The sequence below is a fragment of the Eubalaena glacialis genome, chromosome 3 (assembly GCF_028564815.1).
Source record: "Eubalaena glacialis isolate mEubGla1 chromosome 3, mEubGla1.1.hap2.+ XY, whole genome shotgun sequence".
In the NCBI taxonomy this organism is placed as follows: Eukaryota; Metazoa; Chordata; class Mammalia; order Artiodactyla; family Balaenidae; genus Eubalaena; species Eubalaena glacialis.
Window position 1 is genome coordinate 190769827 of NC_083718.1, and position 18859 is coordinate 190788685.

Here is an 18859-nt window from a genome sequence, read left to right on the forward strand (position 1 = left end):
TCGGGCATTAGGACCCCAAATTAGGCCTCACCTCCCCAAGTTAGTGAGTTCGACTCCCATCCCAGTAGCTGGTAGTTTATGGTTTATTGAATTTCCTTATTTTTTTTTTTCTTTCTAAGACTTTCAAAAGTAGAGCGAACCCCTTCATTTCTCTTTGGGCTAGTCTAGCATGGCTCCCCGCTCCGATCCTTCGCAGTGGGATAGGCCACTCGGCCTCGCTCCCCCTACAATCCTCCGGACGGGTGAGAGGACAGGTTTTGCATTCAGGCAAAAGAAATCGCTCCCCGAGCGTACAGAACAGGGCGAGATGGTGGCGACCGAGGGGCGTGGCAGAGCGATTGGTACGGCCTGAGCCCTGCGTGCTCTGCGCGCTGCGGACTCTTTGCGTCTGCGTAGTTCACCCAACTCCTTTTCTGCCTCCGCTGCGGCGATGGCGCCAGTGGTTAGTATGGCTCCGTGTGAGGCCTCGGCTCTGGGGAGAGGCACGTGGGCCTCGCCGGCCCGGCCCCTGCCTGGCTCGCGGTGCACGGCTCTCTGCAGCATCCCGCCGGGGCCGGGCTAGCAGGCCGGCCGGAGCAGGCTGGGGCGGCCGCCGGGCCCCGCACGTTGTGGGCGGAGGAGGCCGCGGCCCGAGGCGTGAGGGGCAGACCCGGGGCTCTCGGAGGCCGCGGCTCGGGCTTGGGCCCCTGCCTGCGCGGCCAGCGGGGAGCTGGGGGCCTGAGACTGCAGCCTGGGTCGGTCAGCGGCCCTTGGAGCCCGGCCGGCGTTGAGGCAGCCGAGGCCTGGGCCTGGTTACCTGGGCGGAAGGCGGGGAAGGAGGGGACCCGGCGCCCTCGGTGACCAGTGGAAAGGTCCACGGAAGGTGGCCTGGCCGGCTTGTTTTCAGAGGGAGGCCCGGGTTAGAGGAACCTTTCGCGTCTGCGGAGGAAGTTAGAGCTTCAGGATGCAGCTCTACAGCCCCTTTTAGGTGTCGGGTGAGGGCCCAGTTCCATTCTCTCTTAGCCAGGCTGGGACTGGGCCCTCGCGCGGCGCCCCCACGTCACTCTGGCTGCAGATCGTTCTCCTCCCAGGTTACTGGGCGGAAGTTTTCCTGCCCTCCTCCTTTGCTGGGACGCCCTTGTGAACATTTTCGGCTCCTCTCCATTTTTCTGCCTGGGTGGGCTTGTAAGGCTTCTAGGCATTTGTATGCTTTTGGTTTAAAACCATGGTGGGAGGTATGGAGACCATTGCTGGCAGGTCTTTTATTTGCTGATTGTATATTTCCGGGGCTAGATTTTTAAACCAGCCCTTTTGATTGTTACTAGGAAGACATGTTAGGGGGGAGGAAAAGTGACTTGGTGAAAGCTAAATGTTTGAAAAATTGACCCAGTTAATAACAGGTTTTAGGTGAAGTTTTTTGAGACATGAAGAGAGGTAAGATGGGTTCTTGGAAAGGTCTTTTTAGATTCTGAAAGGCTATTTCAGGTGCAAGTGCGGGTAAGTAGGTTGTCCAAATGCTTTTTTTATGGTGTTGCACTTGTAGACGGAGAAGAATCATATAAGGTTTTTTCTGAGAGTGAAGAGGCTGGAACCTTGTAGTTAAACTAGTGGTTTGAAACTGCTAGATTAAATCAGTCAAAAGGCCAGAAATTGTCGCCAGTAATGTTATAATTAGAACCTGAGTTTTAGTTTTACCCTTGTCCCAGCTGGGGTTAGATGGGTCGCTAGGATGTGTGGTTCTGGTCGCTGTTCTGAGAAGGTAGATGAGACAGGACGAAGGGAAAACGGCTAAACTGGATCAGGACCCGAGTCTGGAAAGTTAGGACACGAATTTATTGCAGATTAAAATTGTTTTGGGTCCGCAAGGCATGTGCATGCCTGTGTCTTAATCCTGGAAGAAAATGAATGAGTATTTCTTTAATTTTATTTTGGAAATTTTAGGGCAAATAAGAGGAGCCGTTCATTTTATTGTAGTTCATAAGCTAACAGACCTTCATGCTCATAGAAACTGGGGAGGCTGGAAAGTGTACATGGGTCAGGAGTGCTAGAATGATTTCCCCTTCAGGAGGGCATGACCCCAGGTTTATAGAGCAGCATCTTGAGTATTATCCAGCCTCCACTCTTGGCGCCTTTGCAGGGGAACACAGTTTCATGGTTTTTGCATTTGCATGTACTTTTACAATTGTAGTAGTTTTGCTTTTGTTGAGTTTTTTTTTTTTTTTTTGGACTGGTTATGCCTTCATCTCTGTTATCATTTGTATACTTTTCTTAGAAAAAGCTTGTGGTGAAGGGGGGCAAAAAAAAGAAGCAGGTCCTGAAGTTTACTCTTGACTGTACCCATCCTGTAGAAGATGGAATCATGGATGCGGCCAATTTTGTAAGTTACACCCTTGATGCCTCCCTGGGCAGTAGTGAACCCTTTGAGTTGTTGCTGAGAAAACCTCCTGGAGCATGTTTGCTGGCGGGCTCCGGCTACTCTGCTGTTCTGGCTCTACCGTTTGACCCTGGAGCTTTGTCTCGTTCTGTTTCTAACCCTTGCTTACCTGTGTAGCAGTTGTGAGGAGTAAAGGAGATGCACTCTAGCACGTCAGTGCCAGAGAACTACGTCATCATCTTCTCCTTCAGTTTCCAAAAATGATTTTACTTAAAATTTACTAGGAAACAGGCACACCTTTGCACTTGGGTGTGTCTAAGTGTAAGCTGTGGGCCCTGACCCTCAGGGCCAAGGGGGTGCCTGTGACCTGGACCTGATGCTTGGCTCTGGGGCCTTGGACAGATGGCAGCATCTCCTTGAGTTTTCTGTTTTATTAAGCATCAGAGCTTCAGTGTTCACGTGAAAATATCTTGCTTGCTGATTTGTAATTGGAGCTTGGTTTTTTTTCAGGCCTTGCTCTGTACTGATTTTTTACCCTCATGTTGGCCCCAGTCCCCAATATTCCTCTATTTCACATAAGTCTAGAATAATTAACCTCATTGCCACATTTTTGACTCTGCAACTTGGTTTTGGCATTTTACTGTTTTCCTCTCCAATAGCCAAGCTTGGGGGAATTCAGACATATTGTACAGAACCCTAAATTGACATTTTCTCTTTAGTCTCCAGAAGGTCAACTATTGCAAGATAAATATTACAACAAGAATAATTTTCAAATAAAAAAATTAGAAGTTTGGCTTACAGCCACTACTTACAAAGTGTGGAATTTGGGTAACCTGTAGTTCACTGCCCTCTTGTAGATGCCTTTTGTGTCCTGGCCTGTCCTGCAAAAAGTCCTTCACTTGACTCCTTAGTTCCTTCTCCAGCCAGTGACTTCTTGCTTTTCTCCGTGGCCTTTTGTCCCTCGTAACTTGTGGCTTCTTCCAGTTTGTGTCTGGGATGGCCCTGTTCTGGCATTATTCCCTTCTCCCTTCCTCCCTCTGTACTCATCTGTGTATGTGACTGTCTTCCTTCTAGACGCCTCCTTAGGATAGAAAACACGAGTCATTTATGAGTCTGAGATGCAAAGGTCAGGATTTCTGACGTAATCACTCTTCCCCCCCGCCCGTCGCCAGTTAACATATTGTGTATTGGAGTTTTTAAATAGAGGGCTGTAGGAGTTGGGAGCTGAAGGGACTTCATATCATTGCAATAGCAAGAAAACCAAAAAAGAGTCCTCCTTTTTGGTCGGAGACTCCTGAAACCCATGGAAGTGAATGACCAGCCCAGGCTTCCACGGGGCTTTGCCCAGAGTCCACCTCTGGGCTCCTAGGCCACTGTGCCTTCTGCTGTTTGGTGATGGTGCACGTGGCCCCTCAGCAGATCTGTAATTGTTTTGGTCGCTGTATGTTTTTGTTCCTTCTGCTGGATTGAAGACGTATTTTCTCTTATCACACAGAGGACAATGCTTTATATGTCTTAGGTCCAGAAGTTGCTTGTCACTGTGGTTGCCTGTATCTTATAAGTTTGGGCCTGGGTTTCATGACTACTCTTTCCCGTGACCCAGGAGTCAGAGCCTTCCATGGCATAGAGGCACATTGACCATGTGTGGGAGCAGTCACGTATGTTCATGCTAGGATGTTTTCAGTTACATATGTAAACAGTTGAATAGTACCATTTTCTAATTGCTGTTCCTAGATTTCAGATCTTTTGCCAAAGATTTTCTTTTTTCTTTTCCTTTTTTTTTTAAGATTGAACATTTAATGAACTATATTTGCTTAGAGTTAGGAGTATAAAAAAAATGAGATGGGTGAACTGGTCAATTTGATGATTTCTACAGGAGCAGTTTCTTCAGGAAAGAATCAAAGTGAATGGAAAAGCTGGGAATCTCGGAGGAGGTGTTGTAACAATCGAAAGAAGCAAAAGCAAGATCACTGTAACTTCCGAGGTGCCTTTTTCCAAAAGGTATGGGAAAGAGCTGAGCGTCTCTTGCCTGCATCCTAGCACTGAGCTTCCCACCCCACCTTGGCCAGGAGTGTTACTCCACCTTGAGTAATCTGCTCTGTGGTTACCTCTGTTAACCTCTGGAGCAGTGTCCAGTGTAAGGGGCTGGTGAATGAATGGATGAATGTTATGGTAGTTAAAAGTATTCAACTCTTAGTAGTTTTTTACAGTTTTGTTCTTCACAGGCTAAAGTATTTCAAGCAGTAAAGATGCTCGGACTTGCTTAGACTGTGTTCTTAAAAGTGAAGATATTGCTTCCTTTGCCTCTAGATGACGTTGAAGAGCTTTCATTTTTAATTTTATGGGTTTTTTTCCCCCTGTAAATGCTACTGTAATTAGGTGAGGGATCTGAAATCTCAGTTTAGACTGAAGCCACTCTGTTAATTCCTGTGGGCCAATTTTTTTAAGTTGGAGACATCAGTTCACTTGCCCTGCTATATTTACGTCTTCTGTTTTGAGAATGAGGTTAAAAACACGTTACAAGTCACTAAGGAATTGGACATGTTTATACCTAGCTCCTAGCCCAGAGCCTGGCGTATAATTCTTAGGAGCGTTTAATCAAACTGAATCAAACAGTGGGAAGTTTGAAGTGTTAGGACAAGTTGGTTATAGTTAAGCCTTTGCTTTTATTTTTATTTATTTATTTAAAGAATAGGGTTTAATTAATCAATTAATATTTATTGGCCGTGCTGTGCGGCTTGCGGGATCTTAGTTCCCTGACCAGGGATTGAACCAGCACCTTTGGCAGTGAAAGCGCCGAGTCCTAACCACTGGACCGCCAGGGAATTCCCCTTTGCTTCCATTTTTAACTAGAACAGTCAAGAGATGACTTTAAAGCTAAGTGAACTACTCCTGTTCTGCCTGACTGCGTTATTTCATTTGTACAGAAGGCAGTTTGATGGAGTGAGAGATGGGGCAACTGGCGGGCCTCCAGGGTGTGCTTAACACCCACCCCACTGGGCTTCTGCAGAGCTCTCAGGGAAGCGCTTTTAACCTAGCTTCCCCCAACATTCTATTAGAATACTCAAACCACCTAAACTTTTGAATTAACCACCTCACCTGAATACAATATAGTAGAAATAAATGGAAAAAAAAGAATACTTTTTAGATGAAACTAACAAACTGATTTATTTTTATGTAGGGAAAGTGGGTAGAATTGAACTGAGATCTTCACATCTTTGTGAAGATTGCTTTATTGGCGTAAGTAAGACAGTTGAACAGTGTTCATTTCTCGGAGGTGTTGAGTTTGTTGGTTTGTTAATGTTTGGGTCCTGGCTAAAGTGCCACAGTTTGCCCGTGCATCTCATTTACTCCTTGTACCAGTCTGAAGAGATGCTAAGTATCATGAGTCCTATTTTACAGAGGGCGAATCTGAGGTCTGGAAAGGTTAATTTGCCCAGTGGTGGGTTTGCTGGGCATTCTGTTCCTCTTTATGGCTTTGGGAAGATGCCAGAATAGATAAACCTCAGGGCCTCATAAGCAGACAGCTGAGAGAAGAAACAGGATTGCGGGCTTTCTTTTGAGCACGAGAGGCATCGCTGCCTTTAGGTGAACAGAGTTTGCTGACAGTGCTGGGCAGGGTTGGCTGCTGAGCTCGCTCAGGCCGAGGCAGCCGCTGGGTGGATGGACTAGAGAGGCCAAGTGCTCTCAGTGCAGAGTCGCAGTCAGGGCGTTTGCCGGGGGGGGGGGGGGCGTGGGGAGATGAGCGTCACGCAGCAGGAGTGAGCGTGTGTGCGCCCCGGCCCTCAGCCCCGGTCCCAGTAACCCAGCAACCTCAATGGCAGGTTTCAGTCAGTGAGGTGAGGTACTGGGAGCTCATTGGAAATCCAGCGGTTTCTCAATAAAAGGTACTAAGATTGTGTGCTTAATTGCCGAAGTACTACCTTGATCTCTTTCCCTAGTGGTCGCTAAAAACCATTTTATAGGTGAGGGCTATTGTTTCATGGACAGCAGTCCCATCTTAATCTGTTCTCATTTTTATGTCCAGGTTAGATGAAATGTGACTGATGTTTATCCTCGTTAGAGCCTTGGCTGGGTATAATATTTGCCTATCTTTGCCATTTTTGAACCATGGGAAAACACCTTCAATTGTAATGACTATGAATGCAGGGGTTTCATAAACGTTACAGTGTTTCAGAATGTAAGAAGGCCTTGTATCTGGTGCAGTTCTGAAGTGTTCTTTCTCTGCAGGTATTTGAAATATCTCACCAAAAAATATTTGAAGAAGAATAATCTCCGTGATTGGTTACGCGTAGTTGCTAACAGCAAAGAAAGTTACGAATTACGTTACTTCCAGATTAATCAAGATGAAGAAGAGGAGGAAGATGAGGATTGAAACTCAGTTATCTGGAGTATTTTGTATGAATTCTTAAATAAAATTTAGGAAACAAAATGGTGGCTTTCCTTGTATCTCTGCAGTGTGGATTGAACAGAAAATTGGAAATCATAGTAAAAGGGCTTCACTTGGGCTGCCACTCACTTACTTGTAATTAAACTTTTTTTCTGCTTGAAAATTTCAATTCTTTTGGTAGAAATACCAAAATGGATAAGTCTCCTTCGAAGGAACTGACTACTGTTTGACATTGAACAGGTGGATGAGGGCGTGGAGATGTGAGTTCAGTTAGTTACTATTTTACCCAAAAAGAGGTGGGTCAGTTTCATCTGGTACTTTTCTCAAAGACTGAGGAATACAAATGTGGGAACTCCTGATTCACTGAAAGCAGATCCAGTGACTTGTTTCTGAGGTTCTTATTTTGGGAAAGTGGCAGTGTCGATAAAATGCAGGCTTCTGGGGCATTTTGTCTTTTCATTTTCTGATTACAAATTACTCTTGACGCACACGGTTACTATGTATGTTAATCCTTTTTCTTCCCGTAGAAATAAAATGTCCTGTTGCTTCGCATATTCTACTACCCCTCGGGAAAGGGTCTGGAGAGCGACGGTAAAAGTCGCAGGTGTTCAATTAAGGAAAGGTCTACAAAATACGAATTTGTAAATAATCATTGTTTCTACAAGTCTTTGCACCAAGCTGTCACTTTGAACCCCACCAGGGGGAGCTGGAGATGAGGAATAGTGGAGCTTCCAAAGGTGGGTGTCGGTGAGGTTCCCTGGGGTCAAGATCAGAATCCCAGAGTTCTGGAGTCTTACCACGGGGGCAGGTGTGAAAGAGAGGGGCGTGGGAGACAGGGTGAAGAGAAGTGTTGAGATGCCCAGGGAGTAGTCCCTTTCACACCATTTAGGCCACGGCTGGGCTTAAAAGTCATTCTACAAACACATTAAGCAGGGCCAGACTGAAAGGGCTTCCCACGATATTGGGGGTTCTGCCTTATGTGTAGAGGCTAGAGATCTGTGAAAGGTCATTAATGAGATCATAAAGATGTGATTGTTGCTGACAATGTCAAGAGTGACTTTGAGAAGAGACCCTGATGCCTTATGGTGCGCTCTAAAATTTAAATTTTACAGGAATATCTGCGTTGTCTTAAGATTACATTGTATCAAATTCATGTCTTTCAAGAGCTTGCCTAGGGTGCCTTTCCACACCTGAAATTCTTGTGATCTTGCTAGTTGCATAGCTGGAAATTAAATGTTTTGAGTCATACCTTGGCTCCAGTTTAACATTTGGTGCTCCTTGGGTTGAATTTAACATGTTGAGGCTTCGTAATTTCATTTGTGGTAAAGGCTCTAGCATTTTCTATTTCTATGCAAATTTCTTGAAGCAGAATTGTTTGCATGTTTCTCTGCCCTTGAGAAGGCAGTGTTTCTTTCAAATTTAACTGAGGCATCAGTTGCTCTTTGGTGCTGTCCATTACCATGATTATTAACTTTGTTAGCAAGTTTGTGACTTGGGTTTGCAAATTTTACTTGTTTGTTGCATTGATGTTCCCTTGTAGTAATTCTTAGTTCGGTTGTAAAAAAATTAGCCCTGGGCTGAAATTAGCATATAAGTTTTTTTGTTTTTAAAACTATTCCCAGAATTTAAAACTTGTAATAAAATTGAAACTTCTTGGTTTTTCTATGCCTTTTGAACTCTTGTATTTTGACTTTTGATGACATTTTATATTAAAGTGGCTAACGCATGGCTACTATTATTGTACAAGGCTTTTTTTTTTTTTTTTTTAAATGATTGGCATGTTAATCTGTTTAGCAACAATAAATTGGTTGTTTGTCCTCACTGATGAATTGCTGTACCAACAATGACCTTGGACTTTATTAAGTTTGAGAAGAACATGTCTTTTATTCCCACTTTCTTCACCCTAGTTATGCCGGGGTGCCTCAGGTTCTGGAGTTGACTTATAACCGACCTCTTCATGTAGAATTTCTTCAGACCCAGAGCCGGAGAATAACTTTGCAAACACATGACTTTTTCTGATGGATATGTGATGTGAACTTGAATTACATGGCACCCATTATCCCAGCTGTGCCCGAGCCACAGTTTAGACCCATTTCACCTGCCTGATCAAGGCACAGGAAGAGACTGGGTCTTGGAGCGTTTCAAGCTGAGATTTAAGTGCATAAAGGTAGTGAAATAGGAACTTGCTGCAGCCTTGTTCTCAGCTGACTCCACATCCAGCATGGCCTCACCCTTGGCTGGGTCAACACCATCTCTCATCTGAGGTTTACATTTGTTGTTTTCCTTTCAAAAGCCCCCGCTACCCCCTTCTGTGGCTTTTTCAGTGGTGAAGGTGTGCTTTTTTGAGTAGTGCCATCCTCCTAGCATTTCGGGATGAGCCACGTGGTGAAATAGACCAGTGCTGGCTGGTAAGTGGTGCCTAGCACAGAGGTGTTCGGAAACATTGGTGTCACAGACGGGGGAAAGTGGGAGAGTTTGATCACATCAAATATATTTTAAGACAGTTGGTCAAAATTACAGAATGTTTTGGGGTATTTAGACCTCAGCCTTTTTAGGCGTCTCTTGGTTTCTTGGAAGGTGAGCAGGACCCCAGTAAGGTGATAATGGTCCCCTGGTCCATCACTGACACGCTCAGGGGAGCCTGGAAGCTGGCTCTCCTTCCTCTTGCTGCCTGGCCCTTCTGCTGACTTACCCCCAAACTTCACAAGGCTGTAAGCAGGGCCCTGTGCGGGCCCCTTCCTGTGAGGGGGGCACATCCCTAGGAGGTGGGTCCCTGACAAGAGACAACTACAGATTTGGGAGTACCAAGGGGACAGGCTTCTGCTTGGTAACCTTGGACAGAGCCAATATATTTTTAAAAATAGTTTGATTTTTTAAATGAATTTTTATTGGAGTATAGTTTATTTACAATGTTACGTTAGTTTCTGCTGTACAGCCACGTGATTCAGTTATACCTATACACGTATCCACTTTTTTAGATTCTTTTCCCATATAGGTCATTACAGAGTATTGAGTAGAGTTCCCTGTGCTATACAGTAGGTTCTTATTAGTTATCTATTTTATATATAGTAGTGTGTCAATCCCAGTCTCCCAATTTATCCCCCCCCTTCCCTCTTGGTAACCATAAGTTTGTGTTCTACATCTGTGACTTTATTTCTCTTTTGTAATGTTCATTTGTACCATTTTTTTAGATTCCACATATAAGCGATATGATATTTGTCTGTCTGACTGACTTCCCTCAGTATGACAATCTCTAGGTCCGTTCTAAAATATTTTGATTTTATTTATTTTTGGCTGTGTTGGGTCTTTGTTGCTGCGTGCGGGCTTTCTCTAGTTGCGTCGAACGGGAGCTACTCTTCGTTGCGGTGCGGGGGCTTCTCATTGCGGTGGCTTCTATTGTTGCGGAGCATGGGCTCTAGGCGCGCGGGCTTCAGTAGTTGTGGCACGTGGGCTCAGTAGTTGTGGCTTACGGGCTCTAGAGCGCAGGCTCAGTAGTTGTGGCGCACGGGCTTAGTTGCTCCGCGGCATGTGGGATATTCCCGGACCAGGGCTTGAACCCATGTCCCCTGCATTGGCAGGCAGATTCTTAACCACTGCGCCACCAGGGAAGCCCTAAAATATTTTGATTTTGAATTGTCACTGAGGTGTAGTTACAAGCTTGTGATCAGCAAATCCGAGAATCATGTCTCGTGAAACTGTTACCTTAATGACAGGCTTCCTCTTGGAACTGCAGAGTTTATCGAATTTTCACCTTTTGGGGCTTTTTTTTTTTGGGGGGGGCTTGTTTTTAACAGCAGTCATTTTTGGCCCATTGTTATTAAAATGCATATTTAATAGTTTAACAGTAATCAACGCTCTCCTTTAAATATTACTAGAGATTTCTAGGCAAAAATCCATTTGTTTCTGCCCTTCCAGTTTCTGTTTTGCTTTGCTTTTGGTCATTAAGTAATGTTACCTAGCTGCAGCCATCGCAAGAACAAGGACGGGGAGAGGATTATGAGTGATAAACATCTCGACTCTAATTTGCCAAATTAAGCAGTTGGAACTGTTCTTCGTTGAATGATGTCTGACTTAACCTCACCTTGGGAGGTGGAGCCAAGGTTAATGGTGCGTGTGTGGTGGGCTCTCTGGTGATGGGAAATGCTGTAGGTCACAGTTTCTCTGAAGTGGGACAGGGGACCTGTGGAAGTGTCCTGAACTCATTCCACCATGTGGGAGGGGTTGGGGGCAGGGCTGGGGACTGGGGTGGGCAGTCTGGTGGTGCTTAGGGTCTTTTCCTGGTTAACATTCAGGAAGACAGGAAGTCTGGAAAGAGGAAGGCAGCCTTGCCAGGGAAAATGCAGGCCTGCTAAAGCCTCAGTGGTTGAGGTTCCCTCAGCTACATGCCCAGGAGGTGAAATACAGCTTCAGGCCAGGAGGATCCCTTGCTTTCTTAGTCCGCTTCCCTGCTGCCCTTCCCTTGGCCCTCGCAGGCCACCTGCTTGGGGCAGATTCAACATCTCTCCTAATGTGGTTTAAAAGTGATCCAGGAGATGGGATTCCCAGCGCCCTGCACTTTTTCTGGGAGGCTGGACAGAACTGTTCTCTCCCAGGCATGACTGAAGAGGAGCTTTGGTTTGGGGCTTGCTGGCATTTCATTAGGTCAGAAGGGGGAGGAAAAATGTGCTGCATGTTTTTCCAGCTTTCCCCATGCCATCCATCACCTTCAGGTCACAGCTTGGACTCACTGTGGAGTGGGTTGTGGCCACCTCCCCAAGAGGTCTTGCACTAGGGGCCCTTGCCAAGCACCCACAACTCTCCTGGTTCCTCAAAGTCCCCAGGAAGGAAGAGCCCTGCTGGTGATGCCAGTGGCTCGGGTACTGGTGAAACAGATAGGTGAATGCCCACCTGGATGGAGCGGGGTACTCAGCCAATACCAGAGGGGTGGGTGCCAGAGAGGAAACCTCCTCCTGGCTGCTTTGGGCTTCCCAAGTCAGGTAGATCTTGAGGGTCCTTGGCGTGACTGGGCCTCCAGCGGCTTCCCCCAAACGTGTCTGGCCCCAGGCAGTGAGGTGAGGGTGCCCTCCCTTTCCGGGCTCTTCTAGGGTTAGAAAGCCGGCCCCTGAAACTTCTGCGTTCTTAGCGTAGCTTGAAGACTTGCTGCAGCCGAGACTGGTGGTGCTTATTTAAAATTCTAGTCTTGCTCCCGAGGGCTTTGGCCTCCATCTTCACCTTTAACAACCGAGGGCTGGCGGCGCGGTTCCTTCCCGCTCCGCGCGGGAGTTTTGGGCACAAAGAACGCAGAGCCGCATCACCCCCGGGGGTCTGGATGTGTTTAAAGCGGACCCCGCCTGGAGGGGCGTTTTGGAAGTGGGCACGTGGGCGGTGGGAGCGGGGCGCGATGGGGTGAGGGAGGAGCCAGCCTGTACAGATTTTTCTGGAGGAATCAGACCCACTGTCTCCAGAGCGGCCCCTTCCCAAGTGCGGAACGCATTTTTCTTCGAATCCTCTTTGGAAAGGGGATTAGAAGCGTGTTGTGGCCGGTGCGGGGCGACCAGGGTCTCGGCGCGTGTGAGCGGAGTACGGGAGCCCGCTGCCCGCTGCCCCGGGGACCCCGCCTCCGCGCCCTTGGGGACCCTTCCCGGGCGGGGGCGGCAGCGGCATTGGGCCCTGCCGGGGGTGCGCGGGCCGGCGTTTCCCCGCCTCCCACCGGGCCCGGCCCACCCAAGTCCCAGCTGCCAGCTCGGCCGTCGGGTCCCCGGGCGCATGGTCGCCTCGATGGCTCCCCCTGCCGGAGCGCCCTCTCCCCACCCCGCACCCAGAGGCTCAGGACTAGTCCCCCCAACTTGTTCTCTGCTGTTAACTAGTCGCGCTGCCGGAACGATGGGATGGGGTTGCCACAGCAACGAGACTGGACGTCACAATCCGGGCATGTGTGCCGCCCCCCCCCGCCCCCCCGTCCCCCGCCCCCCCCCCCCCCCCCCCGCCTTGCTGCCGTGCAGCCAGCGCTGCCGCCGCCACCTCGGTCGGCTGCGGGACTCAGGCTGCGGGGCGCGGTGGGCGGAGCAGCCCGGGCTTTGCGGGGAGCGGGGCGAAGACGGCCGAGAGGAAGGGGGTCGAGACGGGGGGGTGGAGGTTTGGGGGGGTGGGGGGGCAGGCGGCCGCCATCTTCTCGCCGAGGCCGCCTCGCCCGCCGTGCGCGCCCGTCCGGCAGCGCACGGGTTAAGGCTGGCACCGCGCCCGGCGGGTGGGGGGGCGCCCACCTCCCCTCCCCCCCGCGCCGGGCATGCGGGGCCCGCTGGGCACCGAGGAGGAGCTGCCGCGGCTGTTCGCGGACGAGATGGAGAACGAGGACGAGATGTCAGGTGAGCGGGGCGCCGGCTGCGCCCGGGGCGGGCGGCGGGGGGCGAGGCGACCGGCGGGGCCCCGGGGCCGGACCTCGCGGGCGGCGCTGGCGGCGCGCGGGAGGGGGCGCCGGGCTGCGTTCCCGCCTTGCTGGCGCCGCGCGGCCAAGGGCGCGGGGCTGGGCGAGCGGCGGGGCGCGGCGCGCGGGCCGCCAAGGGCGGGTGCGATGGGGACCACCCTGGCCGCGGCGCGGGCGGAGGACCGCGGGTGGCCTCCGCCGGGCGCCCGAAGCGGGGAGGGGGCGCGGCGTCGCGGGGGTCAGCCCGCGTGCCCTTGAAGGGGGCGGGAATCGCGCTCGGCTGCTGGTGCCGCGCACTCGGCGCTCTCGCCCCGCGCCGCGCACCCCTGGCCTCGCGGGGACGGGCGGGGGCCGGCGGGACCAGATACCCGGACCCGGCCGATCTCGGCCCCAGGGTGGGCTGGGTGGGGCCCGGAGCGGGCGGAGGACGGGACGTACTAGGGGACAGGGCGAGCGCCCTGGCTGGGGCGGCTTCCCTCCGGGCCCACGAAAGCTCCGGGCTGAGGCGCGCGGGCTCGGACTCCCGCTCCCCTTCCGCGGCCGCCGGGTGCCGTGACTGCCGCTCCCAAGCACTTTGCCCGGGCCGCCGGCGTCTTCCTGGCGCGCCCTAGCGCCGGCCGGCGCCTCCAGCCCGCGGTCGCCCGGCTAGTGGCGTTCCCAGCCCACCCTGCTTTGGCTCCGGGCCTGACTCGCAGGGCCACCGCCCCTGCCCTTGCCACCCCTCTCCAGAATTCAACAGAAAGAGGGCTTGTGGGTCAGGGGTAGCCTTGCGGCATCATTCTTTTCTTAACTGCTCACCGTTTGTTTGGGACGTTTCTCCTCCTGGCACAGCTGGGCAGGGCCTCACCCTGTCAACCAGCCTTCCTCCTTCCCTTCTGGGGGACTCTGTCACATCGCAGCTTCCCCGCACCGAGTCATGGCCCCTGCTGGGCACCTGAGGGACTTGTGGGCGGTGCCGGAGCCCTCCCTGGCCCTGGAGTGGGCTGTCTGGCCCCAGGGGGGAACATATGCCACAGATTGGCACCTTAACTCCTGTGTGCAGGAGGTGAGAAGGGGAGGACCCAGGGGCGGCAGCTCCTCGCTGCTCTGCCTCTCCTAGTGAGGGGCTTCCCACCAGGTGGCCATGCCCACTGGGGGTCTCCTCCCCCCTCCCCACTTGTTTGCTTGCTTTAACAGGGTGACTGGGGCCTCACCTTGCCTTTCAGACAGTGCAGCCAAGTTTGCAAAGAGCCTGCTGGGGTGAGGGGAGTGGGGGTGAGGTGGCCACACATGGGTGGAGTTGCTTGGACAATAGTTGACTGTTATGTGCTGGGGGTCCAGGGAATTAGGCCCATTTCTCGGAAGGGAACACAGAGGCCTAGCACAGGCACTGAAACCCATGGCTGTTTTCTACTCAGGGAGCTGGCTCCTTGGTAAGCTGGTCACTGGCTTCCTCAGTGAGTGGTGCTCGGGGCGTGGCCCTTTGTGGCACTGATGGGGCCAGTGGACAGCTGAACGTGCGTGAACAGGCTTATTTCTGGGACTTCACCAACCCCCTGATGGGGTCCCCTGTCCCCCTTTCCCACGCATTCTGGCTCTCCCGGGTTGTGTCAGGGCTCGGAGGGTGGGGAGGCGAGGAGGCCAGGCAGGGTGCCCCTAGACTGGCGGGCACCCAGCTCACTCCCCTTGGGCCTCGGTCTGAGTCACCTGCCCACCACCTTTCCTCCCTCCTGCTTGCGCCTGCCACTCCAGGGCAGGGCGTGGGGGGGGGGTGGGCTTGCCTCTAGGAAGGCCCCCAAAGTCCCGCAGAGCAGAGGCTGCAGCCTGTCCTTCAGCGAGGCCAGGGGCTCCCACCTCCAGAGCATGTCCTGAGCCTTCCCAAGCTGCCAGCTCCTCTCTGTGTCCCTGGTCCAAGCCACTGTCCCCTCCAGCTGGTCCCCTCTAGAGCCTCCTAACCAGTTCTCACCGACCACGCTCCGCTCAGCAGCCAGGGTCACCTTTGAAAACACAAATCGGACCCGGACCCCCACGGCTTGGGCTGACTGCAAAGTCCCTTTTCTATTCCACCCTCATCTCCAGCCCCACCTCCTTGTTCACACTCTGGCCTCCTTGATGCTTCTGGAACCCCCCAGGCTCCATCCCGCCCTGAGCATTGGCCGTGACCCCTTCCAGACCCAAGCTTTCCTCGGCTCACAACTGCCTCCTTCCTGCCGGTTAGGTCTCAGCTCCTGGCTCCAGCGTAGCCCCACCCCTGTCATTCTCAGGCCCATTTTAATGCTTTATTTTCTTGGCAGTACTTCCCTGGAATATTATCATCAGCTGACTTGTGTCCGTGGGCTCCCGCCTTGGGTGTGACTCCCGTGACCACCCACTGTGCCCGGCACCTGGCACTGTGGGCGCTAGAGAGAGGGTTGTGGTCTCAGTGTCTGAGGGCTGGGGGTCCCTGGGTCACCCTGGCCTTTGGACGTGATGACAGCCTCAGCCTAGGCCTCGTGTCTCTCCTGAAGTGCTGGCCGCCTGGCCCCCTACCCTCCACTGCGGCCTCTCTGCAGCCCTCAGCCTGAGCTCGTGGCCGTGGCCCACAGGGATGTAGGGTCACCAGGTGGCAGTTTGTGGATGGGGGAGCCGGTGTGCTGGGAGCTGTCACACTAAGTTTTCAATCTGCCGCAGCGGACTCAGTACTTGTCAGGCCTACTGTCTTCACTCTGCCCGTCCACCACCCCCCTCAGCAGCGTTCTTGTTGCCCCCCGGGCTTTGGTTGGGCAGCTCTCTGGCATGGAGGCGGGTGGGTGAGCCTGCTTGCGGGGGTGGGGGGAGGTGCCTGCCTCTTGGGCTCAGGGACCCCAGCCAGATTCTCCTGGGCGTTCAGAGGGCTAGTCCAGGAGAGGGCTCAAGAGTCAGGTGGCTCCGCCTCTGCTGCTTGTTTGTGGCCTGATCTTGGGCAAGCTACCCAGTCCCTCTGCCTCAGTGTCCCCACTTGTGGAATGGGCTGTGGTGCCAGCTACCTCATAGAGGGCTTATTATGAGGACTGATGAGGCGGTGCACGTGGAACAAGTAGGTCTCAGTGCCTGGCACATAATAGGTGCCCAATAAAGTGTGGCTTATAATTAGCACCATCCAAGGGGAGCAGTTGGCCTGCCTTCCCCAAGGAAATGCTTCTGAGACATGCACCCTCATCCAGTAAGCTGGGGGGCTGGGAGCCTGGGCCAGAGGGGCTGGAGCGAAGGAGGGAGGAGAGGGCCTCAGCATCCCAGGCCTTTTCCCTGCCTTGTAGGCCCAGCCCTTCCTCAATCCCACACAGAGGGGTGGGTTTCCTAGAGCTGGTGAGCCCGTCTTCTCTCCAGGCCAGACAGTGTGACCACTCTGGCACTTGACTGGCCCAGGTCCCCCTAGCCCATCTAGGCTTCTGTGGGCCCAGGGAGCAGGAGGGAGAGAGAGCCATGATTCCTGAAGGTCTGTGCCTTCTTAGTTTGCTCCCCCCACGTTGGGGAAATGTGGGTTTGGGGCATCCCAGGGAGCCTGATCATATTTAATACTTTTTGCTGAGAGGAGGGAGGTAAAGTGGTTAGCACACTTTGCCCAGTGGCTTGGCCTGTGGGATAGTCACCGCATTCTAAATTGATTTATCATTTCATCAGTTCATTCAATCACCCACCCACTTGTTAATCCACCCACCCATGTATCCACCCTCCCACCAGAACATCTACCCATCCAACCGCAGAACCAACCAGTACACCCACCATACACTGGCCAGCCATCCTACCCATTCATCATCCATCCAAACATCCACCCACCCACCCATCCATTTATTTAATCTGTCCAGTCCTTCCTTCCTCCCATCCATCCATCCACTGACCCATCATCCATCCATCCACCCATCCATTTATTTATCTGTCCATCCATCCATCCACCCATCCATTTATTTATCTGTCCATCCATCCATCCTTCCTTCCTTTCATCCATCCATCCACCCATCCATTTATTTATCTGTCCAGTCCACCTTTCCTTCCTTCCTTCCTTCCTCCCTCCCTCCCTCCCTTCTTTCCTTTCTTCCTTCCATCCATCCATCTTAACCAGTCTCCATCCATCCATTTATTTATCTGTCCAGTCCATCCATCCATCCATCGGTCCATTCATCTATCTGTCCATCCATCCATCATCCATTTGTCTATCCATCCATCCACTCACCCACCCAGCATAGATTTCTTGCATGTCTTCTCTGAGCGAGTATTGAACACAGTACGCGGTGTCTGACTTTCTGGGGTTTTTGCAGGTAAAACTTTTGAGACTTCCTGCCTTATCTCTTTGGCTTGTCCTTATTTCCCTCTTCCTGTTCTTATTCTCACTCACTCTTTCCCCATGTCTATCCCTTTGTCTGTCTGTCTCCAAGTCTGTCAGGCTGTCTTCCCCGAGTCCTTGCTTCTCTCTCTCTGTCTGTCTGGCTGTCCCTCTCTTTCCCTCTATTGTCCCCGTCCCCTCCCTCCTGGCCTCTCTTTCCTCCTTTTCCCCGTCAGTGCTCTGGGCCCCCAGCCTCCTCCATCCTCACTCTTTTCGGCCCCAGTCCCTTAGGGTAAAAGCCTCCCCTGTCCTCCGCCCCCCACCTGCCTGCCTGCCTGCCCGTGGTGCTCAGGACTGACGTTTTGTTTGATGAGATGCCAGTGAGGTGGTGTCTGGGTTTTGTTAAATGTCATAAATGAATTATTAATCCTCTCTTGGGCGGGAGTACTGCCCCCCTCCCAGCAATGTCAGTAGAGACCTGTGGTGTGGGGGGCACTCCAAGGACTGATGGGAACCTTAGTCTTGGTGACCCCTCCTTGGCCAGCCCTAGGGTGGCCCTGAGAACCCCTGGCCCAGCAGTGCCCAAACGAGAGACCCCCCTCCCCCCGCCATCCACTCCTTCAGCCCCGGCCATCCTAACCCTCCTGAGGCCCTGGGACCCGCCTGCCACTGCCAAGCACTTAAACTGCATCTCACAGTTTCTAATTCATCACCCCGTGAGAAAGGCAGTCCTCAGCCCATTTATCTTCAAATTTTTATTTATTTATTTATTTATTTTTGGCCGCGTCGCTCAGCCTGCGGGATCTTAGTTGCCCGACCAGGCATCGACCCTGCGCCCTCAGCAGTGAAAGCATGGAGTCCTGACCACTGGACTGCCAGGGAATTCCCAATACTCGGCCCATTTTAAGAATGAGGAAGTGGGCTCAGTGGAGAAGGGATTGGGGGCCACCCCGCCAGGAAGGGGTGGTGGTTCGAAGCCTGCGCTCCCCTGTCCCTCCTCCTGGCCACCAGGTGGTCTTGTTTCCTGCTTGGGGGAACGGAAGGAGACCCTCTCCACAGGCTTCAGAGAGGATGGTGGACGTCGAGCTGGGTCCCCATCGCTGACAGATTTGCTCACCTTTCCGGACTCGGGTGATGGAGCTCTTGATCCGGCTCCTGGCTCCACCTCCCCAAATCCGTCAGCCACCCCGAATCAGACGACCTACCTCTTCCTTCCACAGTCATAAGTTTTTCTTTCGCTCGGATCACCTTGTGTTTGCTAAGTTCCCTGTCCCCAGAGGACAGGGGCAGGGCGTGGGCAGAGCATGGGGACTTGCGGTGGACTAGCCCTGACCCTCCCACCCTGAGGGACCACAGGTGATCTTTCAGACCAGGGGCCGGCCTGAGTCACCTCAGTGTCCCCTGGGCGTGCCTGAGCTTGGCACATGGGCTATGCTGTTTAAATGCTTGTGAAGT

The 18859-nt window shown here is 52.2% G+C and overlaps 2 protein-coding genes across 2 annotated transcripts in view; both read left to right on the forward strand.

Moving 5' to 3' along the window:
• The first annotated feature begins 359 nt into the window (after positions 1–359).
• On the forward strand, positions 360–6785 carry RPL22 (ribosomal protein L22). The gene is made up of 4 exons (XM_061187156.1): positions 360–442; positions 2252–2356; positions 4230–4354; positions 6584–6785. The coding sequence occupies exons 1-4, from the start codon at positions 431–433 to the stop codon at positions 6726–6728; spliced, it is 387 nt and encodes a 128-aa protein (XP_061043139.1). The 5' UTR covers positions 360–430; the 3' UTR covers positions 6729–6785.
• Positions 6786–13008: 6223 nt separating this feature from the next.
• Positions 13009–18859, forward strand: part of CHD5 (chromodomain helicase DNA binding protein 5) — a 61267-nt gene continuing 55416 nt past the window's right edge. Inside the window, exon 1 of the mRNA XM_061187159.1 lies at positions 13009–13087. Within this exon, the coding sequence (XP_061043142.1) occupies positions 13009–13087 (79 nt within the window). The remainder of the gene's footprint in view (positions 13088–18859) is intronic.

Bases quoted from the DNA above. Each gene is read 5' to 3' on its own strand.
- RPL22 (XM_061187156.1), top strand. The intron at 2,357-4,229 runs GTAAGTTACACC...TGATTTCTACAG, and splicing joins TCATGGATGCGGCCAATTTT to GAGCAGTTTCTTCAGGAAAG. The intron at 4,355-6,583 runs GTATGGGAAAGA...CTTTCTCTGCAG, and splicing joins GAGGTGCCTTTTTCCAAAAG to GTATTTGAAATATCTCACCA.